The following is a 20097-nucleotide window of genomic DNA, read 5'->3' on the forward strand; positions in this document are numbered from 1 at the left end:
CACGGCAGTGGGTGTGGTTTGGACTTTGCTTCTGTGAAGACTGACAGCCTTGGAGACCCTGTGGGCAGTTCCACTCTGTCCTTTAGGGGCGCTGTGGGTCAGAATGGACTCCATGCAGTGGGTGTGGTTTGGGCTTTGCTTCTGTGAAGATTGACAGCCTTGGAGACCTGTGGGCAGTTCTGCTCTGTCCTCCAGGGTCACCATGAGTGGGAACTGAGTCAACAGCGCACAACACCACCATTTTTGCCTTATAAACATGGGCAAGTGTTTTTATGATGAAACTTTTCACTGTTGTAGAGGGGGGTAAAAAGTGAGCAGTGTCCAGCCGAGTGGGAGGCAGACTGGCCGCAGGTGTCAGAGGCAGGCACATAGGGACGGCTGACCGTGTCGGCCCTCTCCTGAAAATGTGTCCCCAGGAAGCAATCTGAGTTCCGGGCACAATGAACAGGCGGGTTTGCATCACAGAGCTATTTATAAGAGCAAAAGAGGAAACGACTCCGTAGTCAACAAAAGCCAGTGAGAAAAGTTCAACCCTCAGTAGCACCGTGGAGACACGGAAGCCACTGACCTCAGGATGTGACAAAGATGGACGGACGGCGTGGAATGTGTCCCTGAAAGTCAAAGGATAACGAGACACAAACACGTTTTCTAGCACCATGCCCGTTTTACAATTATTTACACAAACGTGCCCACCGGTTTCATAACACGCAGAACACCCTGCAGGGGCTACTCCGGCCGAGCGCCGCCTGTGAGCTGGCACGAAGAACGCCCTACAACCAGCTCGCGGAATTCTCAAAGCCACCGTGCAAGGCAAGTCCTCCCGCTACCCCACTTCCTGGAGGAAGAAATCGAGGCACCGATGTGTTCAGCAAATGGCCACACAGCTCGGGAGGGGTGGTCCGGCTGTGGACCCATAACCCACCAGTGTACCTGTGTGGATGCATGCATACTCCTCACACACGTACAGGCACATGCAGACACGAGAAAACGCACTGCGATGGCGTGCATCCAACTCATAGCTACCCTACAGGACAGGGGAGAACTGTCCTGTCCCACAGAGTGTCTCTCGCAGAGAAGCTGCTGGGTTTGAACCGCTGACCTGATTAGCAGTCAAATGTCTTAGCCACTGCACCACCAGAGCACCAGACACACAGTGACTTAGAAAAACAGACACATATATGCACCTACTCACATGCACGTGTATACACACGTGCACACGTGTTATTCAGTGCCATCGAGTCAGCTCCAAGTCATAGTGACCTTAACGTAACAGGACAAAATCCTGGAGCCCCACCCACTGCTGGTGGGAACGTAAAATAGCGCCATTGATGATGGAAGACGGTTTGGTGGTCCCTTGGAAAGCTGAACACAGAACCAGCACGGTTTCCTCAGGTGCTGTCAAGTCGGTTCCAACTCATGGCGACCTCGTTATGATAGCAAAACACTGCTGAGTCGGGCCCCTTCCTCCCGTCCTTGCTGTATGTGAGCCCGTCGCTGTGGCCACTGTGCCCGTCCACTTCACGGAGGGTCTCCCTCTTGTCGCTGACCCCCTACTTGACCAAGCACGGCACCCTTCTCCAGGGACCAGTCACACGCATACCCCCAAAATCCATGTTGTCAATGCCAACCCCCAAACTGGTTTTCATCCTGTCTGGGAGCGGGTTTTCTTTGTTGCATTAACGAGAAGTCTTACTGTAGGGTGTGTCCTAAGTCAGCCTCTTTTGAGACTAAAAAAATGGACTAAAGAAGTGAATGAACAGCAGAGATGGGGGGGGACGGCAAGCAGCCAAGGTAGGCGAGGGACACGGACTGTCCCTCCCCCCAGCCGACAGCGAGAGGAGCCTTCTCTAGACCCGACACCCTCCAGCTGGACTTCCACGCTCGTGGCCGAGAGAGAACCAACTCCTGTTGGCTAACGCCGCCGGCTGCAATATGAGAGACACACACACACACACACACACACACACACACACACACACACACGAAGAAATTAACAACAGCAAAGACAGACTGGAATGAAACGCCCCCACAGCAGGCATCTTTGGGTTGCGGGAGGACGGGTCACTTTCATTTTCTTCTTTAAAATTCCTAAACGTTCCATGACGAATGTATCTGAGCTGATCATCAGGACAAATCTAAAAACTTCTTGGTGCGATTTAGCGAGGAGTCCACCCGCAGCTTCGCTGGCAGCTCGAAGCATCACCACACATTCCGATCAGAATCCGTGGCTCCTGGGTCCTATCGGCATGTGTCCGAGGGGGACACTCTCCCCAGTGCAGACAAATCCGACGTGGCTGCGGTGACTGTTCACTTAGCAATTTAACTTCCTGTTCCCCAGAAAGTGACAAGGATCATACAGGGAACCCCCAAACCCTGCCCAGGTTCCACACGGTCCACGCTGCCCGCCCCCCCCCCGTCGTTCTCCCTGCCCCCACTGCGGCCCACGACGGTTATTTTCCTGAACGGTTGGACAGTACGCTGCAGACACTTTCTGATAACTGCCTCAGCGTGTATTCTTAGCAACAAGGACATTCCTTTCTGTAAATAACCACGTGGTGGTCAGAACTGGGGAATGGGCACAGACACAGTTGCCTCGCCCACGGCCCAGAGTCTACTGTCAGCAACGACCCAAACGATGGCTTTGGTGGCTCTCGTCTGCGCAGTCCAGGATTCAGCCAAAATGGCGGGTCCCATCTAGTTGCCCTGCATCTGTCGTCTCCTTTATTGTGAAGAGTTCTTCGGTCTTCCTTGGCCTTGTGATTGTGGTACAGATATACATGACGAAACACTGGCCAGTTCAACAATTTCTGCACATAGTGACCCTGGTTACACCCATCCCCCTTCACCACGTTATTCCACCTCCATTAACAGCGACTCCCAGCAACCCTACGGGACAGGGCAGAGCTGCACACAGGGTTTCCAACACTGCAGGGTTTTGGGGTTTATGTGTGTGTGTGTGTGTGTGTGTGTGAGATTTGGGTGAAAGTTTACAGAGCAAATTCATCTTCTATACAGCAGCTCACATACTATGCTGGTCTCATAGTCTCTCTGGGGAGCAAGTAATTGGACCTGTGGGCTTGGGACCATAGTCGTAGGGCACATCAAGCTCAATTGGCATAACATACTACACAAAACATTGTTTCACCTCCTACTTTGGCTAGTAGCGCCTGGGACCTTAAAAGCTTGCAAGCAGCCATCTAGATGCAATGATGGGTCTCTCCTTGTCCAGAGCAAAGAACAATGAAGAAAACCAAAGATGTATGGAAACAATTAGTCCTGATGACTGGTATACCATGCAATCTGCAGCCTATAGACTATGAGACCAGAAGAACTAGATGGTGCCCGGCTACTACTGTCAACCACTTGGAGGGGGATCTATGTAGGAGATCCTGGATAGAGAAGGAGAACAATGTGGAACAAAACTCAAAATCATTTAAAAAAAAGGAGGGGGGACCAGGTCTGATAGAGCCTGGTGGAGCCCCTGAGACTATGGCCCCTAGCTGCCCTGCAGGTCTGGAATTGAACCCACTCCTGTGGCTTCCAGCCAAACAGAAGACAGGCACATGAGCTGAACATTTACATTGGGTAGATACACTCCTTGGTGAGATCAATCCTGGGAGAACAGAAGGGCTGTGTGTGCTCAGGGACACAGCTTGGGGGCAGGAGTGCAGGGAGGGATGGACACAGGGAAGAGGTCACTATGGGGAGGAAGTGGGAGGGGAGCTGTTGCACTGTGGGAGATTGCAGTCAATGTCATGCGACAAAGTGGATGTGAGCTGCTGTATGGAAAGTGAATTTGCTCTGTAAACCTTCACCCAAATCACAAGAAAAATTAAAAAAGAAAAAAGAATTCTACTACTGAGCCACCAAGTCCGTTTCTCTCCACGACACACATGTGCGCACACACCCGTCAGTGGGACGTGGGCTCCTGCTGCGTGAGGTGGGGCCGCCATCAGCCTCCACGTGCCGTCACCTTGAACGGCCTACTCCATTGCCTTTGCCAGCCCCTGCTTCGCTTAGGGTTCTCCATCTGCACGCTGATGAAGCTGTGTTTCCTCTGGGTCATCTTTGCCAGGTCTTCATGTCAGCACCATGTTTACTCAATGAACTGGGCAGCCTGCCCGTCAGGCTGCGACAGCTCGCTGTGCAGTGGGCGGATGTCTGACCCCAAGGCTGGGAAGGTCCGGCTGGAGGGGTGGGCTCACCCCGAGGCCAGTCCACAGCTAACTCTTAGGCGACTTGCTGAGATCCGAGCACATTTCAGCCTGTATATGAAGAGTCCCCAGCACTGAGCGTGCGAGCGAGGTACCGTGACCGTAGCCGGATCCCGGTTCCCCCAGAGCTGAGCAGGTGGCTGTCAGGCACCATCCCTCTGCCCACCTCGTCCTCTGGGGCACTCAGACTTGGTCACAGCCTCTGACAGCTTCAGGTTCATTTCTGCACTTACCGAGATGCCTTCCTCTTCCCTGATTCTGTTTTAAGTTGCTCTCTTTTCCCACATAACCACCCATTTACAAAGTTTTCCAAATTTCTTAGAGCATACTATTACAAATGACTGTCAAATTTCAAACCCTGACAACCTACACCTGTTGCTGAGGTCCTCTTTTTGTTATTTACATCGTTGCTGAGATGCTGCAAGAAGCCCCAGTGGTGCAGTGGTTATAAATGCTTGGCTGCTTACTGAAAGGTCAGCAGTTCAAACCCACCAGCCTTCAGAAGCAGGAGAAAGATGAGGCAGTCTGCTTTTGACTGACAGCCTGGGAGACCCTGTGGGCAGTTCCACTCTGTCCTCTAGGGGCGCTGTGGGTTGGAATTGACTCTAGGCAGTAGCTTTGGTGGGATGGTATGCGGTTACCATATTTGTTTTATGACTTTTATAAGCAACATACATTTGCTCTCTAACTGGCAATTTGTAATCGAGCCTAAGATACAGGCTTTAGGTCAGGGCCTCAGGAGCCTGGGGACAGGGAGGACACGCACGTAGAGCCAGCCCTTCTGAAAGCTGCTGTCCAGGGACACAGAGAAGGTGGCCTGGAGGAGGTGGACCGGGCTTTGTTCTTTCTGAGGGGCTGAGCTGAGCATGCAGGACAGCCCTGAGAAAGGGCAGGAGAAACGGAGGTGAGGTCAGGAGGGAGGGTGGTGAGCGCCAAGGAGCAGTGAGACGTGGCCCAGACCCCGGGCGGAAGCGACACTTCCAGTCAGAGGCGGGGAGAAAGGAAGGAAGGGCACTGTGGCGGGTGACTGAAGGTCAGTGACGAGAAAGGGTGGGACACGGAGGCCATCACCACGGGGGGACCAGTGGCAGCTGGGGGCGCTGAGCCGGCCCAGGTCTGAGTCCCCCACCCTCCTTCAGGACAAAGACTTTCCCCACACCCTCCATGCCAGCCATGAAGCTTCTGCCACACTGTCCTCTTCCAGTCACAGCGCAGGTTTCACCCAGTGGAAGGGTGGGGGGACATTCCTGGTGGAGGAACTTAGCAGCCGCCAGATAAAGGAAGCCATGGGATGGCGGCCAGGTGAGCATGGAGGGGCTGCGGGGAGGCTGCACCCAGAGCCCGTGTGTGGGAGGCTGAGGGGGCCAGGCTCCCCAGAAAGCATGGCCTATAAAGAGGCCTCCGGGGACAGCTGCCCGGGTGATGCCCCCCAGCTCTGTCCAGTGGCCAGGGGTACCTCGTGCCGTGTGACGTGTAAAGGTGGAAACGACCCATGGAACACGTGGTCCACTTGCGCCCTGAGACACCACACTAGCACCAGGAGAAAGCCAAGTGTGCGGAGGGCCTCGAACAGGACGCGGAGGGAACAGAGTCCGTGGGACTCCATCTTACAGAGCGCCCAGCCCCGCCCGATCTGCAGAGCCTGGAAGCAGACTGGCGGCTGCCCAGAGAGTGACCGGGCATGGGTCCCCTTCCGGTGACGGGAACATACTGGAGAACCTGACGCTGGCACTGGCAAAACACAGTGGGTGCGCCAGGTACCAGCCAACTGCTCGCTTTAAGAGGATGAGATGGTAAAGTTCATGCCATGTACATTTTACCTTAATTTTTTAAAACACATACACACACATGCTGTATACATATACACACATACACACGCACACACACATACATACACACACATACACACAGAGGCTATCCCTGAAGTCTGATGTCCGGGCCCCAGTTGGGCGCTGCCTTTCACTAGCTACGCGTCCCGTGCCTCAGTTTCTCATATACAAGTGAGGCTGAGGTAGGGCTGTGATGAGGGCCCTACGAGTAAGTCCTCGTACAGGGCTCCAGCACCGCACACGGTGCCAGGCCCACGTCACGGTAACGTCACCCACCATCGTCATGATCTAGAATGATCCGTCAGCCCCGAACCCCCGGCCGCACAAACCCCACAAAGGCCGGAGCTTCCGGGTGACGTCAGGCCACATGTGGTTCCGGAGCGTCTGCTCCACACCAAGCATCAGGCAGGGGCTGACCCGGTGACGGACACAGCCAGGATACAGCCCGCCCTCAGGGAAGCCTGGAGCCTCCCCATGGGCTCCCTCCCCACCCCAGTCCAGCCCTACCCCTCCCCACCCCACCCAGCCCTACTTCTCTGAGGCCCAGCCTTACTGCCTGGACCAGGACCAGGACCAGACACATGACACCCCTCTCTACTCGAACTGGGTCCTGATGCCCAGCTTGGGCTCCCAGCTAACACAAGGCCCCAGTTTATTGGCTGCTCATTTCCAGGTGCAGTAATAACAGAACCAACAGTAAAACATCCCCCAGGCCAGACCCAGCACGTCACTGCTCACCTCGTTCCGCACGGGCCACTCCTCGGCCCAGGAAGGGGCCTCCCTGAGGCTCAATCACACAGTGATGGGTGCCACCAGGGAAGAGGCGGCTGGGTAGATGGGGCCAAACTCTGCCAGGGGCAGGAATGTGGGGGAGTAATGGTAGCTCCTTCATCCTCTCACCAAGAGGCCCTCTGTCTCAGTACTTGGGGTGCCGGGGTGAGCAGAAGGGGGCCTGACCTAGCACCGAGCCATGAAGTCACTCCCTCCCCTTCCCACAGGAAGTCCCCCATAAAGTCAGGGCCACCCTCGTCCCCAGAGGACAGTGCTGTACCTGGCTACATTCACAGAACCATCACATGCAGTCCTCAAACAAGCCGGGGCTACGGGACAGGTGTGGGTCCCCCCCCCCTCCAGACAAGGAGAGGTCTAGTGAGGGCCAGGGGCCGGGCCAAGGTCATTCACCAGGAAGAACGCCAGGGAGGCCCAAGCCCAGATCACTGACCAGAACGCATTCTATGAGGCCTTTTCCAGCTCTGCCCTCTGTGAGGGTCACACACACACGCACGCACACACACACACACACATGTTCATGTATGTGGAGACACATATTTGCACGTATGCATATGCATGCACATGCATGAGGTGTGCCCATACATGCATGTACACACACGTGCATATATACACACACACATGCACACAGGAGGCTGACATGCTGCTGTGTTCAGACCCTGTGTACGTCCCCAGCAGTGAGATGGGACAGGAGCCAGCTCCCCCAGCTGACATGCCAACCACTTGCCTTTTGTCTCCCGTGGGCCAAGGCCCCAAAATCAAAGCAGAACTGAGACACCTGGGCCCAAGGCAGGGAGGGGGGAAGGGGGTATAAGGTGCAGCCAAAGGGGGGGGAGGAAGATGAGGACAAAGGAAGGGGGAGGCTGGTGGGAGGGGGAAGGAGGAGGGAGGAGGAGAAAGAGAAGGTAAGTTTGGGGAGACGCCCTGCCCATCCCCCACTTGCCAGAGCAGCACTGGGGGGCGAGGTGTTCTGCAAGAACCCCTGGAGAACCCGGGAACGCACGGGCTCAAGTTCAGAGAGTCCTGGGTTCAAATCTCGGCTTCCGTTTCCCAGCAGGGATTTCATCACAGTCAACCCTAATCCCACAGGCTGTCCAGAGAGATTAGATGAGGACACAGTGGGTTTACGGCAACAGGCGGTACAGATGTGTGTGTGGGGGGTGGGGGTGTCAACACACAGCTCCCCAGAGGCAAGGTCCAGGGGAAGCATGGCCTCCTCAAGCCACAGTGCGGCACGGGACCGCCTCCGCCACACCGCCCAGTCGGTACAGAACCACTCGAGACGGAGCGTGAGTCCAAACGTAAAACTCAACTTCCAGGAGAGGCTGTCCATGCCCCAGGCTTGGACAGCAGTCCCTCATCTAGGGCACCAAGGACACATCCAGGACGAACAAACGGATAAACTGAGCTTCATCCAAACGAGAGACTTCGATCCTCCCAGGGCCCTGTCAGGAGACGAAGACACCACAGACGGGGGTGGGGGCTTGCAAAGCATGTCTCTAACAAAAGGTTTGCATCCAAAATATATAAAGAGCTCAAATTTATCAACAAAGAAACCACCCAGCCAGCTTTCTTAAACGGGAAAGGATTTGAACAGACTTCACCAAGGAAGACATATGGGTGGCCAGCAAGCTGTGGGGAAAACGCTCAGTGTCATTGTCACACACAAAATGGAAGCTAAAACCACAAGACATCACTGTACACCTCTGAGGATAACGGAAACACAGAGACTGACCTCGCCAAGTGCTGTGACGATGGGGGGCAACCGGAGCTCTCGCCCACTGCTGGCAGGAGCGCAAAATGGAGCCGCCGCCGTGGAGAACACTCGGGGCAGTTCCTTAAACAGTTCAACCTACACCTACCATTTGACCCAGCCGTGTTCATCTACGTTACTCACACAAGGAAGTTAAAGAACAAGGCCCCGCAAGGACTTGCACACAAACGCTCACCGCAACTCCCGTGTGACAGCTGCAGTCCGCAGCACCCCAAATGCCCCTTCCCAGGCGAAGCAACAAAGCAGTGGTCTGCCGCACAACAGGACACAGAGTAACGAGCCCCCAATACACCCGGCTCAGATACAAAGTACCAACCTGCCAAGCGGCCCAAGAACATGGATACAAGGAAGGAACTGCCAAGAGCCCAACAACACAGGGTGAAGCCCAAAGGAGAGAGCCTGCCAACTGAAGGAAGCCGGACAACGGAGCCGCGAGCGATTCCATGGACACAAAACTCCAGAAAATGCCGCCGAACCGTCCTGTGGAAACCAGGCCAGCGGTTGCTCGGGGATGGGGCCCAGGACGGCACCTTGCCCCCAAGAACGGATGCCCCAGGACCAGAGCGGGGACAGCACTAGCGGGGGGCCCAGATCCAGCAGCGGGGGCTCAGGACCGACAGAGGGCCCTGAGATAGATGAGGGACCCTAGCACCTCATTCACCTATGACTCTCTCGCTTCTGCGAGCCCCCAGTCTTCTTCCTGCAAAGGGGAGGGGGCTCACCAGGGACAGCAGCGGGCAGCGAGCGACCTGGCCTGGGGGGGCGACCCTAGGATGCCTCCCACCAGTGAGACCCACCCAGGCAGGGGCTCAGCCAAGCCTTCCCCAGTCCCCTCCCTTCAGAGGCGCCTCCCTCACCTTGGGCCTCAGTTTCCCCAGCTATAAAATGGAGCCACAGCATGGCTGCACCTGCACCAACAAGGCAGGCCGCTGCCCAGTGTCACTGGTGATATGCCCTGGGCAGGGGCCGCAGGAGCACTGGGTGTGTCTGAGTCACAACGGTGGCTAGGGCTCTGACACAGGGCACAAGTGGGCCCCCAGGGGCTCCCTGGAAGGACAGGTCAGGTTACAGGCCTGGCAGGGGCCCCTGGGAACCACCTAGATCCAGAGCTGCCTGGAGAGCTTGGCTCCCGGCTGCCTACCAGTCAAGGGTGACCTGAACGAGCTGAGCACCCAGGAGGTCACCACTGCGCAGCTCAGGGTCGGAGGGGCTGCCCAGGCTCAGGGCCCCCGGCACCTGTCCCCACCTGCCAGGCAGAGGTGGGCTGCTGGCAGGTCTGCGGTGACCCAACAGGGTCCCCCAGCTGGCCTCAGAGAGCCAGCGCCACCCCCTCCAGAGCGCTCTCCCAGCCCAGATGGACCAGTCAGACATCAGCCCTTAGAACATGCTGAGGGTTCCGCAGGTCGGGACCTGGGACCCAGCCCCAGGCCCCCCTGTCGGGCCGCAGGACACCCCCCTCGCCAGCGCCCCTGCCCCCCGCTTCAGTGCTCCGTGCTCAGCAGCCCACTGGGCCTCCTCAGCCCGAGACAGCTACCAGACACCCCCAGGGCCACGGGACCCTATGGGCATCCCTCCTGCCACTGATTTTAATTAAAATGGTTGCCATGATTGAACTGCAGCCCCAAAACTTTTGTCACCTTGGCTGAGCTGTGATTCTCAGTGGCCTGGCAGTTTGATAATGATGTCATCACCCCCCATAATGGGATCTGGCGTGGTCAGCCTCAGCTGTAAGGGGATCAGGGTAGGATGTGACCCCCTTACTCGGGTCACAGCCCTGATCAGATGTAAGTCTCCTGGGGCGTGGCCTACATCCCACTTTTTATCTCACAACAGATATAAGGAGACAGAAGCGAGCAGAGAACAGGGGTCCTCCACCAGAAAGAGGAGCAGGGGGTACCTTTGGGACCAGGGTCCCTGTGCTGAGAACCCTCTAGGTTCAGAGAGATGCCAAGACACATGGTAATCCCTAAGGGATGCCAGGCCCACAGATGTTGACAGGAGACCAGCACCTTCCCACAGGGCCGACAGAGAGCCTTCCCCTTGGGCTGGCGCCCTGAATGTGGACTTCCAGACTCCTGCAAAGTGAGAGAACACACTTCTGTCTGTCCGAGCCCCACGTGTGCTGTTTCTTTTAGCCACACTAGAGAACTAAGACAATGGCCTTCTTGCATTAAAAGCAGTGTTTTTACATCAGAAGGTCCAGAGAAGCAAAGATTATAAATTTATAAACCCAGCAAAATCGGCCGCACAGTTCAGAGAACAGGATCAGCGTTGCTGAATCCCACATGCAGCGAGCCTTGCGCTGGCACACTTCACCGCGTACAGTTTCACCCCAGAAGACACTTGAACGTTATAAACCCATCCCCACGCCCAAGAAGGCCCACCACAAGCCCCCATGCCGCGGCTCCTCGCACGCTGGTGGTGGGAGAACCCTGGTACCACGCCATGATCCCTGACCCCACTGTCTGATACCAAGCGCCTTTCCAGGGCAGGATCATATAGCTCGGTCAAACCCCAGGCTGCAGTCCCATTACCCCATTGCCCCCAGTTATCTTCCCAGCCTCTTCAGGAGATCTGGGGACACAGTGGTTAAAGCATTTGGCTGCTAACCAGAAGGTCGCTGGTTTGAACCTACCAGCAGCTCAGGAGGAGAAAGATGAGGCAGTCTGCTTCTGTGAAAACTGACAGCCCCAGGGAGCCCTCTGAGGCAGTTCCACTCTGTCCTCTAGGGGCGCTGTGGGTCAGAATGGACTCCATGGTAGTGGGTGTGGTTTGGGCTCTGCTTCTGTGAAGATTGACAGCCTTGGAGACCCTGTGGGCAGTTCCACTCTGTCCTCTAGGGGCGCTGTGGGTCAGAATGGACTCCACAGCAGTGGGTGTGGTGTTTTGGTTTTGGCTCTAGTCTTGGTCTGGAACCAATTTGCCCCACAGCTGGGTACTTTTCCCACAGGCTGCTTTGCTGTAGGGACAGGACCCCTGTTTCTGGGCCCTGCTTTAGAATCAAACCAACCCCCAACACAGACCCCTGAGCCCTGGGAGCTAGTGTGAGCTCCACGAAGACCCTCTGCTTCCCACAGCAGCCCCAAGAAGGTGGCCCCACGTGGGGCGGACACAGGTGCCATGTGGACTGACTAGTGCCACATCTAGGCCCCCAATCCCTGTGAATGTGACCTGGTTTGGAAGTAGGGACTCTACAGGTGTTATCAAGTTAACGTGAGGTCATCCTGGAGCAGGGGGACCCGAAATAAAATGACTGGTGTCCTGACACCCCAACCTACTGCTGTGGAGTGAATTCCAGCTCACAGCACCCCTAGAGGACAGAGTGGGACTGCCCAACAGGGTCTGGAAGCATCTTTCTCCCACAGAGCAGCTGGTGGGCTCAAACCACCAAACTTTCAAACTTTTGGTTAGCAGCCGAATGCTTTAACCACTGTGCCACCAAGGTTCCTGGTGTCCTTATAAGAAGGAAAACTGGATGCAGAGACACCCACAAGGTGCCATGTGACAACAGAGGCTGGAGTGACATGGCACAAGTCCGGGAACGCCGGGGCCACCAGGAGCCCAGAGAGGGGAGGAAGGACCCTTCCTTAGAGCGTTCTGTGAGAGCACGCCCCTGCACACTCCTTGACCTTGGACTTCTGGTCTGTTGTTTAAGCCCCCACTTCGGGGTCCTTTGCTGTGGCACCTCAGGATACAGGTGCCTACCGCCCCTGAGCCCCAGAGCCTGGGGTCACCAGGCGGGAGCCGGGGGCCAGGCCACCCAGCCTCCTGCATCACCACAACTCAGCAGCGCCCCCTGGTCTGGGCCTGGAGCTGCACAAACTCCGGTTCAGATCTCGGCCCCGCCACCCACAGACCTCCCTGGATCTTGGTCCCTCTCGGGAGGACCTCCCCAGGGCCTGTGCCCCGCAGGCTCGTGACATGCTCCTGGCACACAGAGAACGTGCCTCCAACCCCCACCCCCACCGCTGCCCCTGGAGAGTCCGGAGACGCCAGTGGATGCCAGGGCGGCGTGCCTTTGAGGTGGCAGGCGGCCCGCCAGCTGAGGCTTGATAACAGTGGGAGGTGGGGCTGCCCCAGGCCCTCCCATGCCCCCTTTCACCCCATGCCAAGGACTTCCAGAACATTCCGGTGTCTGTCCGCCCGCCCAGAAGGTCTCTGGTCCAAGGGAAGGTTAAAGGAAGCCCTGAACCCCACCAGCCCTGGACTGACCTTGTGGTGTCTGAGAGCCCCTTCCTGTTCCTCATCTCTGCTCCCTACCCAGCCAGGCAGGCAGGGCAGGTCTCCCAGGGACACAGGTGGTCCAGAGGTCACACAAGGTCATAGCAGTTTGGAGGCAAGCCAGGCACTCTACTCCTAGGACCTGCCCCTCCCCCACTCTCAGTGCTAAAGTCCCCATGCTCTGCTCACACCTGGGCACTGGCCCCACCTACACCCCACTGCTTAGAGGTCACCGAGCCCCTGGCCAGCCCCGCCTGCTGGCTCAGCCTTGGTCCCCACTACCCTCCAGCTGCTGAACCTCACAGCCCAGAGGACAGTCTCCACTGTGCTCAAGATGCCAGCCCCCCCCCACCTGCTCTCCTCTCCGCACTGCTTTCCCCCCAGTGAGGTCGCCTCGGGCCCCTCCTCACTGACATCAGGCCACGTCTGTTGCCCTCCCTGCACCCCTGGATGGGGGCACCTACAGAACAAACCAGGGCACATGCCCTGGACCTCCCACTCGGGAACAGTGAGGGTGGGGCCTGCAGGGTCTTTCTGGGACACAGGGGGCAGGGACAGCCATCACACCAGTCAAATAGGCAGTGCCGGCCACTGCACATAGCGGAGGCGAGTTGAGAGGGCCAAGGCTGCAGCCTGGAGACTAACCAATTGACTTGCCAGCCACCTTGCCTGAAGACCAGGTGACAAAGGACATTCATTAAGTGCCCACCCTGACCTCATCACCCACACCCACTCTCACCTCCAGCAGCCCACCCATGTCCCCACAGTGACCAGGCATCACCTCCATGGCGATCCCCCAAACCCCTCTGGCCAGAACCCAAACCGCCCCCAGGCAGGACTCCCATAGCCAGGGGAAGGCTACAAGCCACTCCAGGGTCTCAGAAGACACAGTAGGCAGGGGCTCTTCAGGACCAGGACATGCTGCTGCCTTTCGAGTCTTAGAACTTGGCCAAGTTCACACAGAAAGGCCAACAGAGCAGATCCAGCCCCTATTCTAGAGCTAGGCAGGCCAGGTTCCACCTTCCTCCAGGCCCATTAATGACAGCTAATGGCCCAGCCAGTGTGCTTGCTGGGCGCTGTCATCAGTGTGCCTTCATCCACCCATACAGCTGTTTCTCTATCCATCCATCCATCCACCTGTCCATCCACCCAATCATCTATCCATCTAGCCATTATCCACCCATCCATCTGTCCATCCACACACCCATACATCCACTCCTCCATCATTCTCCATTATCCACCCAGCTACCTACCTACCCATCCACCCATCCATCCCCTCCTCTATCCATTCCTCTACCTACCCAACCCTCCCATCCCATCTTCTCTCCCTCCACCCATCCCTTTCTCCATCCAACGACCCATCTACCCATCAGCACATCCACCCATCCATCAACATATCTATCCCCCCATCCATCAATACATCCACCAATCCACCACCCATCTGTCTGTCAATACATCCACCCATCCATCCATCCACCCATCTTCTACCCATCCACCCACCCACCCGTCTGTCACATCCACCCATCATCCATCCACCCATCTTCTACCCACCCAACCACCCATCCATCCAACACATCCACTCGTATTCTATCCATCCATCCACCCACCCACCCATCCATCCAACCACTCATCCATCTACTCACCCATCCACCCACTACCTAACCATCTGTCCAACCACCCATCCATCCACCCATCTGCCCATCAACACATCTACCCATCTTCTATCCATCCATTCCCCCATCCAACCACCCATCCATCTTTCCACCTTCGCCCTCCATCTGTCTGTCCATCCATTTCTCCAGGACACCTACTCCATGCTGGGCCTCAAATGGATCCAAGACCCTTCCCTCATTCCATGGCAGCTGGAGGCCCCAAATTCCTGAGCTTCCACCTTGGAGGCAGGGGCGAGAGCCACGCAAACAGAAGTAGGTACCATCTGGGGCAAAGAGAACCCAGGCCTGGCCTCAGCCCCCATTCTGCCCTCCCGACACACACAAGTGCACGCACGAAGACTAGCCCACCAGGCTTCTCGTAGCCCCACTGTGGTGGGGCTGGTGGGGCAGAGGCAGCCCAGTCCTGAGTGTCGGTGCTGCCTTATCTCGGTGCTCGGGGAATCCAAGTCCCAGGGCTGCTCCCAGGGCTATTTTAGGAACAAGACAGACACCCAGGGGATCTCGCAGGAGCAGGGGCCTCCTGCTTGCCCACCTCCAACCCCTTCTTCTGTGGCTAATGGCATGACCACCCTGCCAGCTCCAGGGAGTTCGGTCTTCCCAGGGGCATGCTGCTTCCACCCTGTTGCCCTCCTGGGGTCTCTACCGTCCCTGGAACCCAAGTGGGCAGGATTCAGCTACTTCACAGTTAGCTGGCTTTGGAGAAAGGCAGAGTTCCCACAACAACTCTGGGTGGGGCTTGTGCCTTTAGCAGGAAGACCTCCCCAGTTTGTTCTCAGCTCACAGGTTAAGTGTGGTTTGCCTAAAAGACTACAAAACCGGCTTTAGCCAAACCATCCACCCTCCTGGGCCCCGGGTTCCCAGGGAAGAGGGAGTGGCAGCCCAGCTGTAGCTCAGCCAGATCTCGCACCAGCCCCAGGCCACCGCCTCAGCACGCTGGGATGAGGGGGCTCTGGCAAGCGGAACCCCTTACACCCACTGTGGTGACTCTTGGGTCTTTGCCTACAAGGCCAAGAACAAGAACCTGGCCCCCTTACACCTTGTCCACCTGGCAGGGACTCTGGAGGTGGGGGTGGTGCCTCCCAGTGGACAAGCCCACAGAGGCCTCCAGGGGCTCCTCACATCCCTGTCTCTGGAGAGGTGGGGACAACAGCCCCAAGCCCCCCAAGGACAGGACAGGAGCAAGGAGACACAGTCTGTCTACCACGTGCAGGGCCACACCTCCGCGCTGCCAGCGACAGGCCATGTGACTGCCGTGAGGACAGAGGCCCCACAGAGATGGAAGCCCCGGGCCCCTCAGGACACTCGTGGGGCTCACAGGGCCCCCGCTGCCAGGCCATAGGGAGCTGGAGCACGAGGACCTCTGCCACGCAGTATGCCGTGAGCTGGGACAACAGGTAGCAGTGACCACCAGCTCCCTGGACTCAAGTCACCTGACCCATGGAGGCACATCCCTGGGTGGCTCTGCCTTACAGCTGACTCATAGGGGTCCCCACGGCACAGAGAGGGGACCCTGAAGCCCCATCCTGAGCACACACTTCTGTCCTGGGCACCACCCTGACATCTCTGCAGCCTTTTCCCCTCAATGTCCAGGGCCCACAGCTCTGTGTTCCGGCTACAGGAGCCTGGGCAGAGGAAAAGCATTCCTCCTGCTGGCACCCAGCACCCCTGGGAAACCTGAGGCACCCCACATCTCTACCCCAGGTCAGACCCCTCAACCCCTCCCTGGGCCCAGCCCCTCCCTGGGTGCTACTGGCCTCACAGGTGAAGGTCCCAGAGCAGTCAGGACCCCTAGTATAGAGAGGACTGTCCCTCACCTGCCCCAGCCTTGCTCTGTGAGGGAGGCCCAGGCCACCAGCTGACCATGGGTAGGGAAGCAGCTTCGACTCAGCACAGGACATGGTGACCATTCTGTCCAGCCTTTGAAGAAGGTGCCAGGCCCATGACGTGTCTGTCGCGGACAAGGAAGCCTGGGCTCAGAGCATTCGGGAACTCTGCTGAGGTGGCCGGACCATGGGGGTGCTGTTCAGATGGGAAGGCTTCCGGCTCTACATGCACACACCTGCCAGCCCCTCGTTCAGCGTCCTGCACCAGGTCACCAGGGGCTGTGGACCCTCCTCTGTGCACCAGGGAGGGTCTGCCCCAGTGAGGTCTCCAAGCTGTCACCACCTTGATGCCAACCCCACTGCCTCCCAGTGTGACAAGGCAGTCCATTATCCCAGGACAGAGTGCTGTGCCCCCTAACTAATACAGGTCCCCATTAGGTCCTTCCCACACGGACAAGGCAGACCCAGATGTCCGGGGGCGTGTAGGGCAGGGTGTCTCTGGGCAGCCAGAGAACCAGGCCAGATCAGGCCCAGCGGAGGCAGCACTGGGAGAAGGATGGCCTGGAATGTCAGGGCCGAGGAACGGGCTGGGGGGTCTCAAAGAGGAGGATGCAAAAACGACTTGACAGCCCGCCCCCCATGTGGCCCCGTCCTCCCCCACCCCTCCCATTCTCGCTCACAGGCCCTCTTGTGTGGTGGCCCATAATAGGCCACCTGCAGAGGGACAGGCAGGACCAGCCCAGTGACGTTCTAGAGCCATAAATGATTAACACGAACTGAAGGTGCCGCCAAAGCCACCGGAACGTTCTTGAGACCTGGAAAAGCCAGGGCAGAGGGCAGGACAGGAGGGACAAGGCAGCCCTGTCAACAACTCACTCCTCACCTGCCCCTCACCCCTCTTCTGAGCGGCCCAGCCCCAAGGGTCCAGCCTGAGCAGGGACACAGAGCGGGCAAGGGTCGGCCGCCCCCGAGCTCACAGGGCCACCTGGCTCAGCCTCGTACCTCCTGAGGGACCAAAGTAAACTGAGGCCCAGAAAAGACAGGACTTCCCCAGGTCAAGCACCAAGGGCGGCAGATGGGGCGAGGCAAAGAAGGGGCCTAAGCCCACAGTGCTGCACCTCCCAAGAAGGAGCAGGGAGGGCGAGTAGATGGGGACAGGGACAAAGGGGGAAAGGGGACAGAGAGGACAGGAGGAGGGAAGAGCAGCCCTAGGCTCCTGTAACTTGAAGCCTCCTGCAGCCAGAGCCTTCAGGGGAGGGCGTGGAGGCTGGGAGTGAGCTGCCACTCGCCCGCCCGCTGGCCCCTGCACTCCCCCCTGCAGGCCCCTGATCCAGGCAGCTAGGACCCCAGGGTCAGGGCTCTGCCTGGATTCCTAAGCCCTCAGCACCAAGGGAGGGGACAGGCATCTAGCAGGTGTTCCACCCTCAGCTGAGGTCCCCATCCAAGCCAAGGCTGCTGTTCCCAGGCTCTGGCCCAAGTGGGGACAACGCAGAGGGCTGAGGAGCAGGACTGGGGGTGCGGAGGGGCAGCCATGCCAACAAGGGGCAGTGGGTGGGGTGGGGACAGGGACAGCCAGGACGAATGCAGGAAAGTCATTCCAGGTGCAGTGGGACAACACTCTCCCCCCATCACTACCCTATGTCCACCAATGAGACCTTTCTCTGCCACCACCTCATCCGATTTTCACAGCAACCCTGGTGGCTGGGCCTTGCACCCCAGCATGGGTGGGAGGGGGCGGGGACAGGCCCCATCCACCCCAACGTGGGCAGTCTCTCAGTGGGGGTGCTGTCTCTCTGCTTCAGCTGGTCTGTGATCCCAGCTCCAAGAGAGCACCTGGGGCCCTGTCGATGTCCAGGAGATGTTGGGGGATGAGAGACACCCTCGAGGACCCCATCCAGGGGGTTCCCTGAGTCCCACCCAGGCTGGAGGGGACTTTAGCAGCATGTCGACAGCCATCCCTGGGGCCTGGCACGGCTCCGAAGGGCCGTGAGTGAGAGGTTGGCCTGAGTTCACCTCCCTTGGGGAAGCCTAGAGGTGCCCTGCCTCTGCTCCACACGAGCTCCTCAGCGGACTTCCGTGAGCAGAACAATCAGAGCCAGGAAGAAAAGTGAGGTGAAGCAGGGACTTCCTCTGGTCCCCAGTCCCCTTCCTCCAGTGGAGCAGTGGCCGACCGTGCATGCTCCCGGAGGAACCAGCGGTGGCACCCTGTCACAGCAGCCCCTCGAGGGCCCTGCCACACTGGCCCCTTGGCACTTGAGGCCCAGCACTGGCACCCAGAGCTTCAGGATAGTCAGCCTGCAGGGCCTCCTCCAGGGGCTGCTGCTCGGCCTTCCTGGGTTTCTCAGGGCTCTGGGAGGCAGGAGGCATTCACACAGCTGTACCCACAAACCTGGCCTGGGCCTGACACCCACTTGGGTGGGTCCCTTGGGTCACCACTTGGGTGACTGCACACCAATACCCCTAAACCCAAGTCCAGTGACTGCTGCTGCAGCCCCAGGCATGGCCCAGGGGTCCCCAACACTCCAGGAGACAGGCACGGGGTGGGAAAGGGGCTTTATGGCTGGACGGGGCCTCAAGACTTGCCCCAAAGCCCTGGAGGCCTCTGTTCTGGACACAGCACCCCAACACCACCAGCGCCCACACAGCAGCAGCTCCGCCATCCACTTCACATTTGAAGACGGAGCTCTAAGTTGCTGGGAGCCTGGCTGGTGGCCCCTGGAAGGCCCTTGCCCAGGCCCAGCTGAGTACATAAGCACACACAGGAAGCCCACCCTGTGCAGCACCCAGAGGAGACCAGCTGATCCAGTACCCACAGGCTGGAGGCTGGCACAGTACCAAGAGGCAGTTGGCTGGGCAGCCAGGAAGTACAGCCACCAGGGTGGGGTGGGGGTGGGGGCAGGGCTCCAGGCAGGGACCAAGGCCAATGGCCTGACCTTGGTGGGGGGGGCACTTCCTCAGGCCCTTCCTCAAGACTCCTGTCTGCGTCAGGCAGAATCAAAACCACCTGGGCGGCAGCTGCAGGGCCAGGTGCCACATCGCCCCTCGCTAGGCCTTCTGGACACACCTGTGTTCTGGGAACCTGGCCCACCACCGTGCTGGCTGCCCCTGTGAGGAACCATCCCCTTCTCCTCCATCCACCTGACCCAGGTGGTCTTGAGCTTGGTTCCTGTGCCCAGGTGGCCCTGGGCACAGGAATGGCGTGCTGCCCAAAGCGAACCCCACTGGACCCGCCGCCTGGCAGAGCAGTCCCCCTCCAGGGGCCCCAAAGAGACCGGCCAGGATCCAGGATGTGGCCTTTCCGGCTGGGGCTTCCCGCCCCAACGGGTTTCCACCCACCCCAGGGCGAGGCTGGAGGCACAGCTTCTCTCCCGCGAGGATTAACACCTGGACTGGCCCCAGGAGGCATGGGCGCCCCGAGACAGACACAGACACACACACACACACACACACGGACTTGGGCAGGGCGTGCGCGGCGCTTTCACCCCCGCATCCTGCGGGCCCACACAGAGACCCTGATAGGCTCAGGCCACCCGCCCTCCCTTCCTCCGTTTGCCCAATAACGCCTTCCCCCCGCCGGCGGCCCGGGCGGCAGCAGGTGGCAGTGGGCGCCCGCGCCCCTACCCGCGTAGAGAGCGCCCCTCGCGCCACCCGCCCCGGGGTACTCACACGGTGAAGTGGTAGACGAAGCACTTCCAGCCGGTAGGACGCTCCAGGAAGTTGTAGACGCGGCCCTGGACGTGGGTGCGCGCCAGCAGCGGGCGGCGCACGCTGTAG

General features: G+C 58.5%; 1 protein-coding gene across 1 annotated transcript in view; it reads right to left on the bottom strand.

Moving 5' to 3' along the window:
• The window catches only part of KCNQ1 (potassium voltage-gated channel subfamily Q member 1), a 297380-nt gene that overhangs the window by 276435 nt on the left and 848 nt on the right, over positions 1–20097 (bottom strand). Inside the window, exon 2 of the mRNA XM_007949332.1 lies at positions 19990–20091. Coding sequence (XP_007947523.1) covers positions 19990–20091 — 102 coding nt within the window. The remainder of the gene's footprint in view (positions 1–19989; positions 20092–20097) is intronic.

The sequence above is a fragment of the Orycteropus afer genome, unplaced genomic scaffold, assembly GCF_000298275.1.
Source record: "Orycteropus afer afer isolate SDZICR_OR568_19922 unplaced genomic scaffold, OryAfe1.0 scaffold00244, whole genome shotgun sequence".
Lineage (NCBI taxonomy): Eukaryota > Metazoa > Chordata > Mammalia > Tubulidentata > Orycteropodidae > Orycteropus > Orycteropus afer.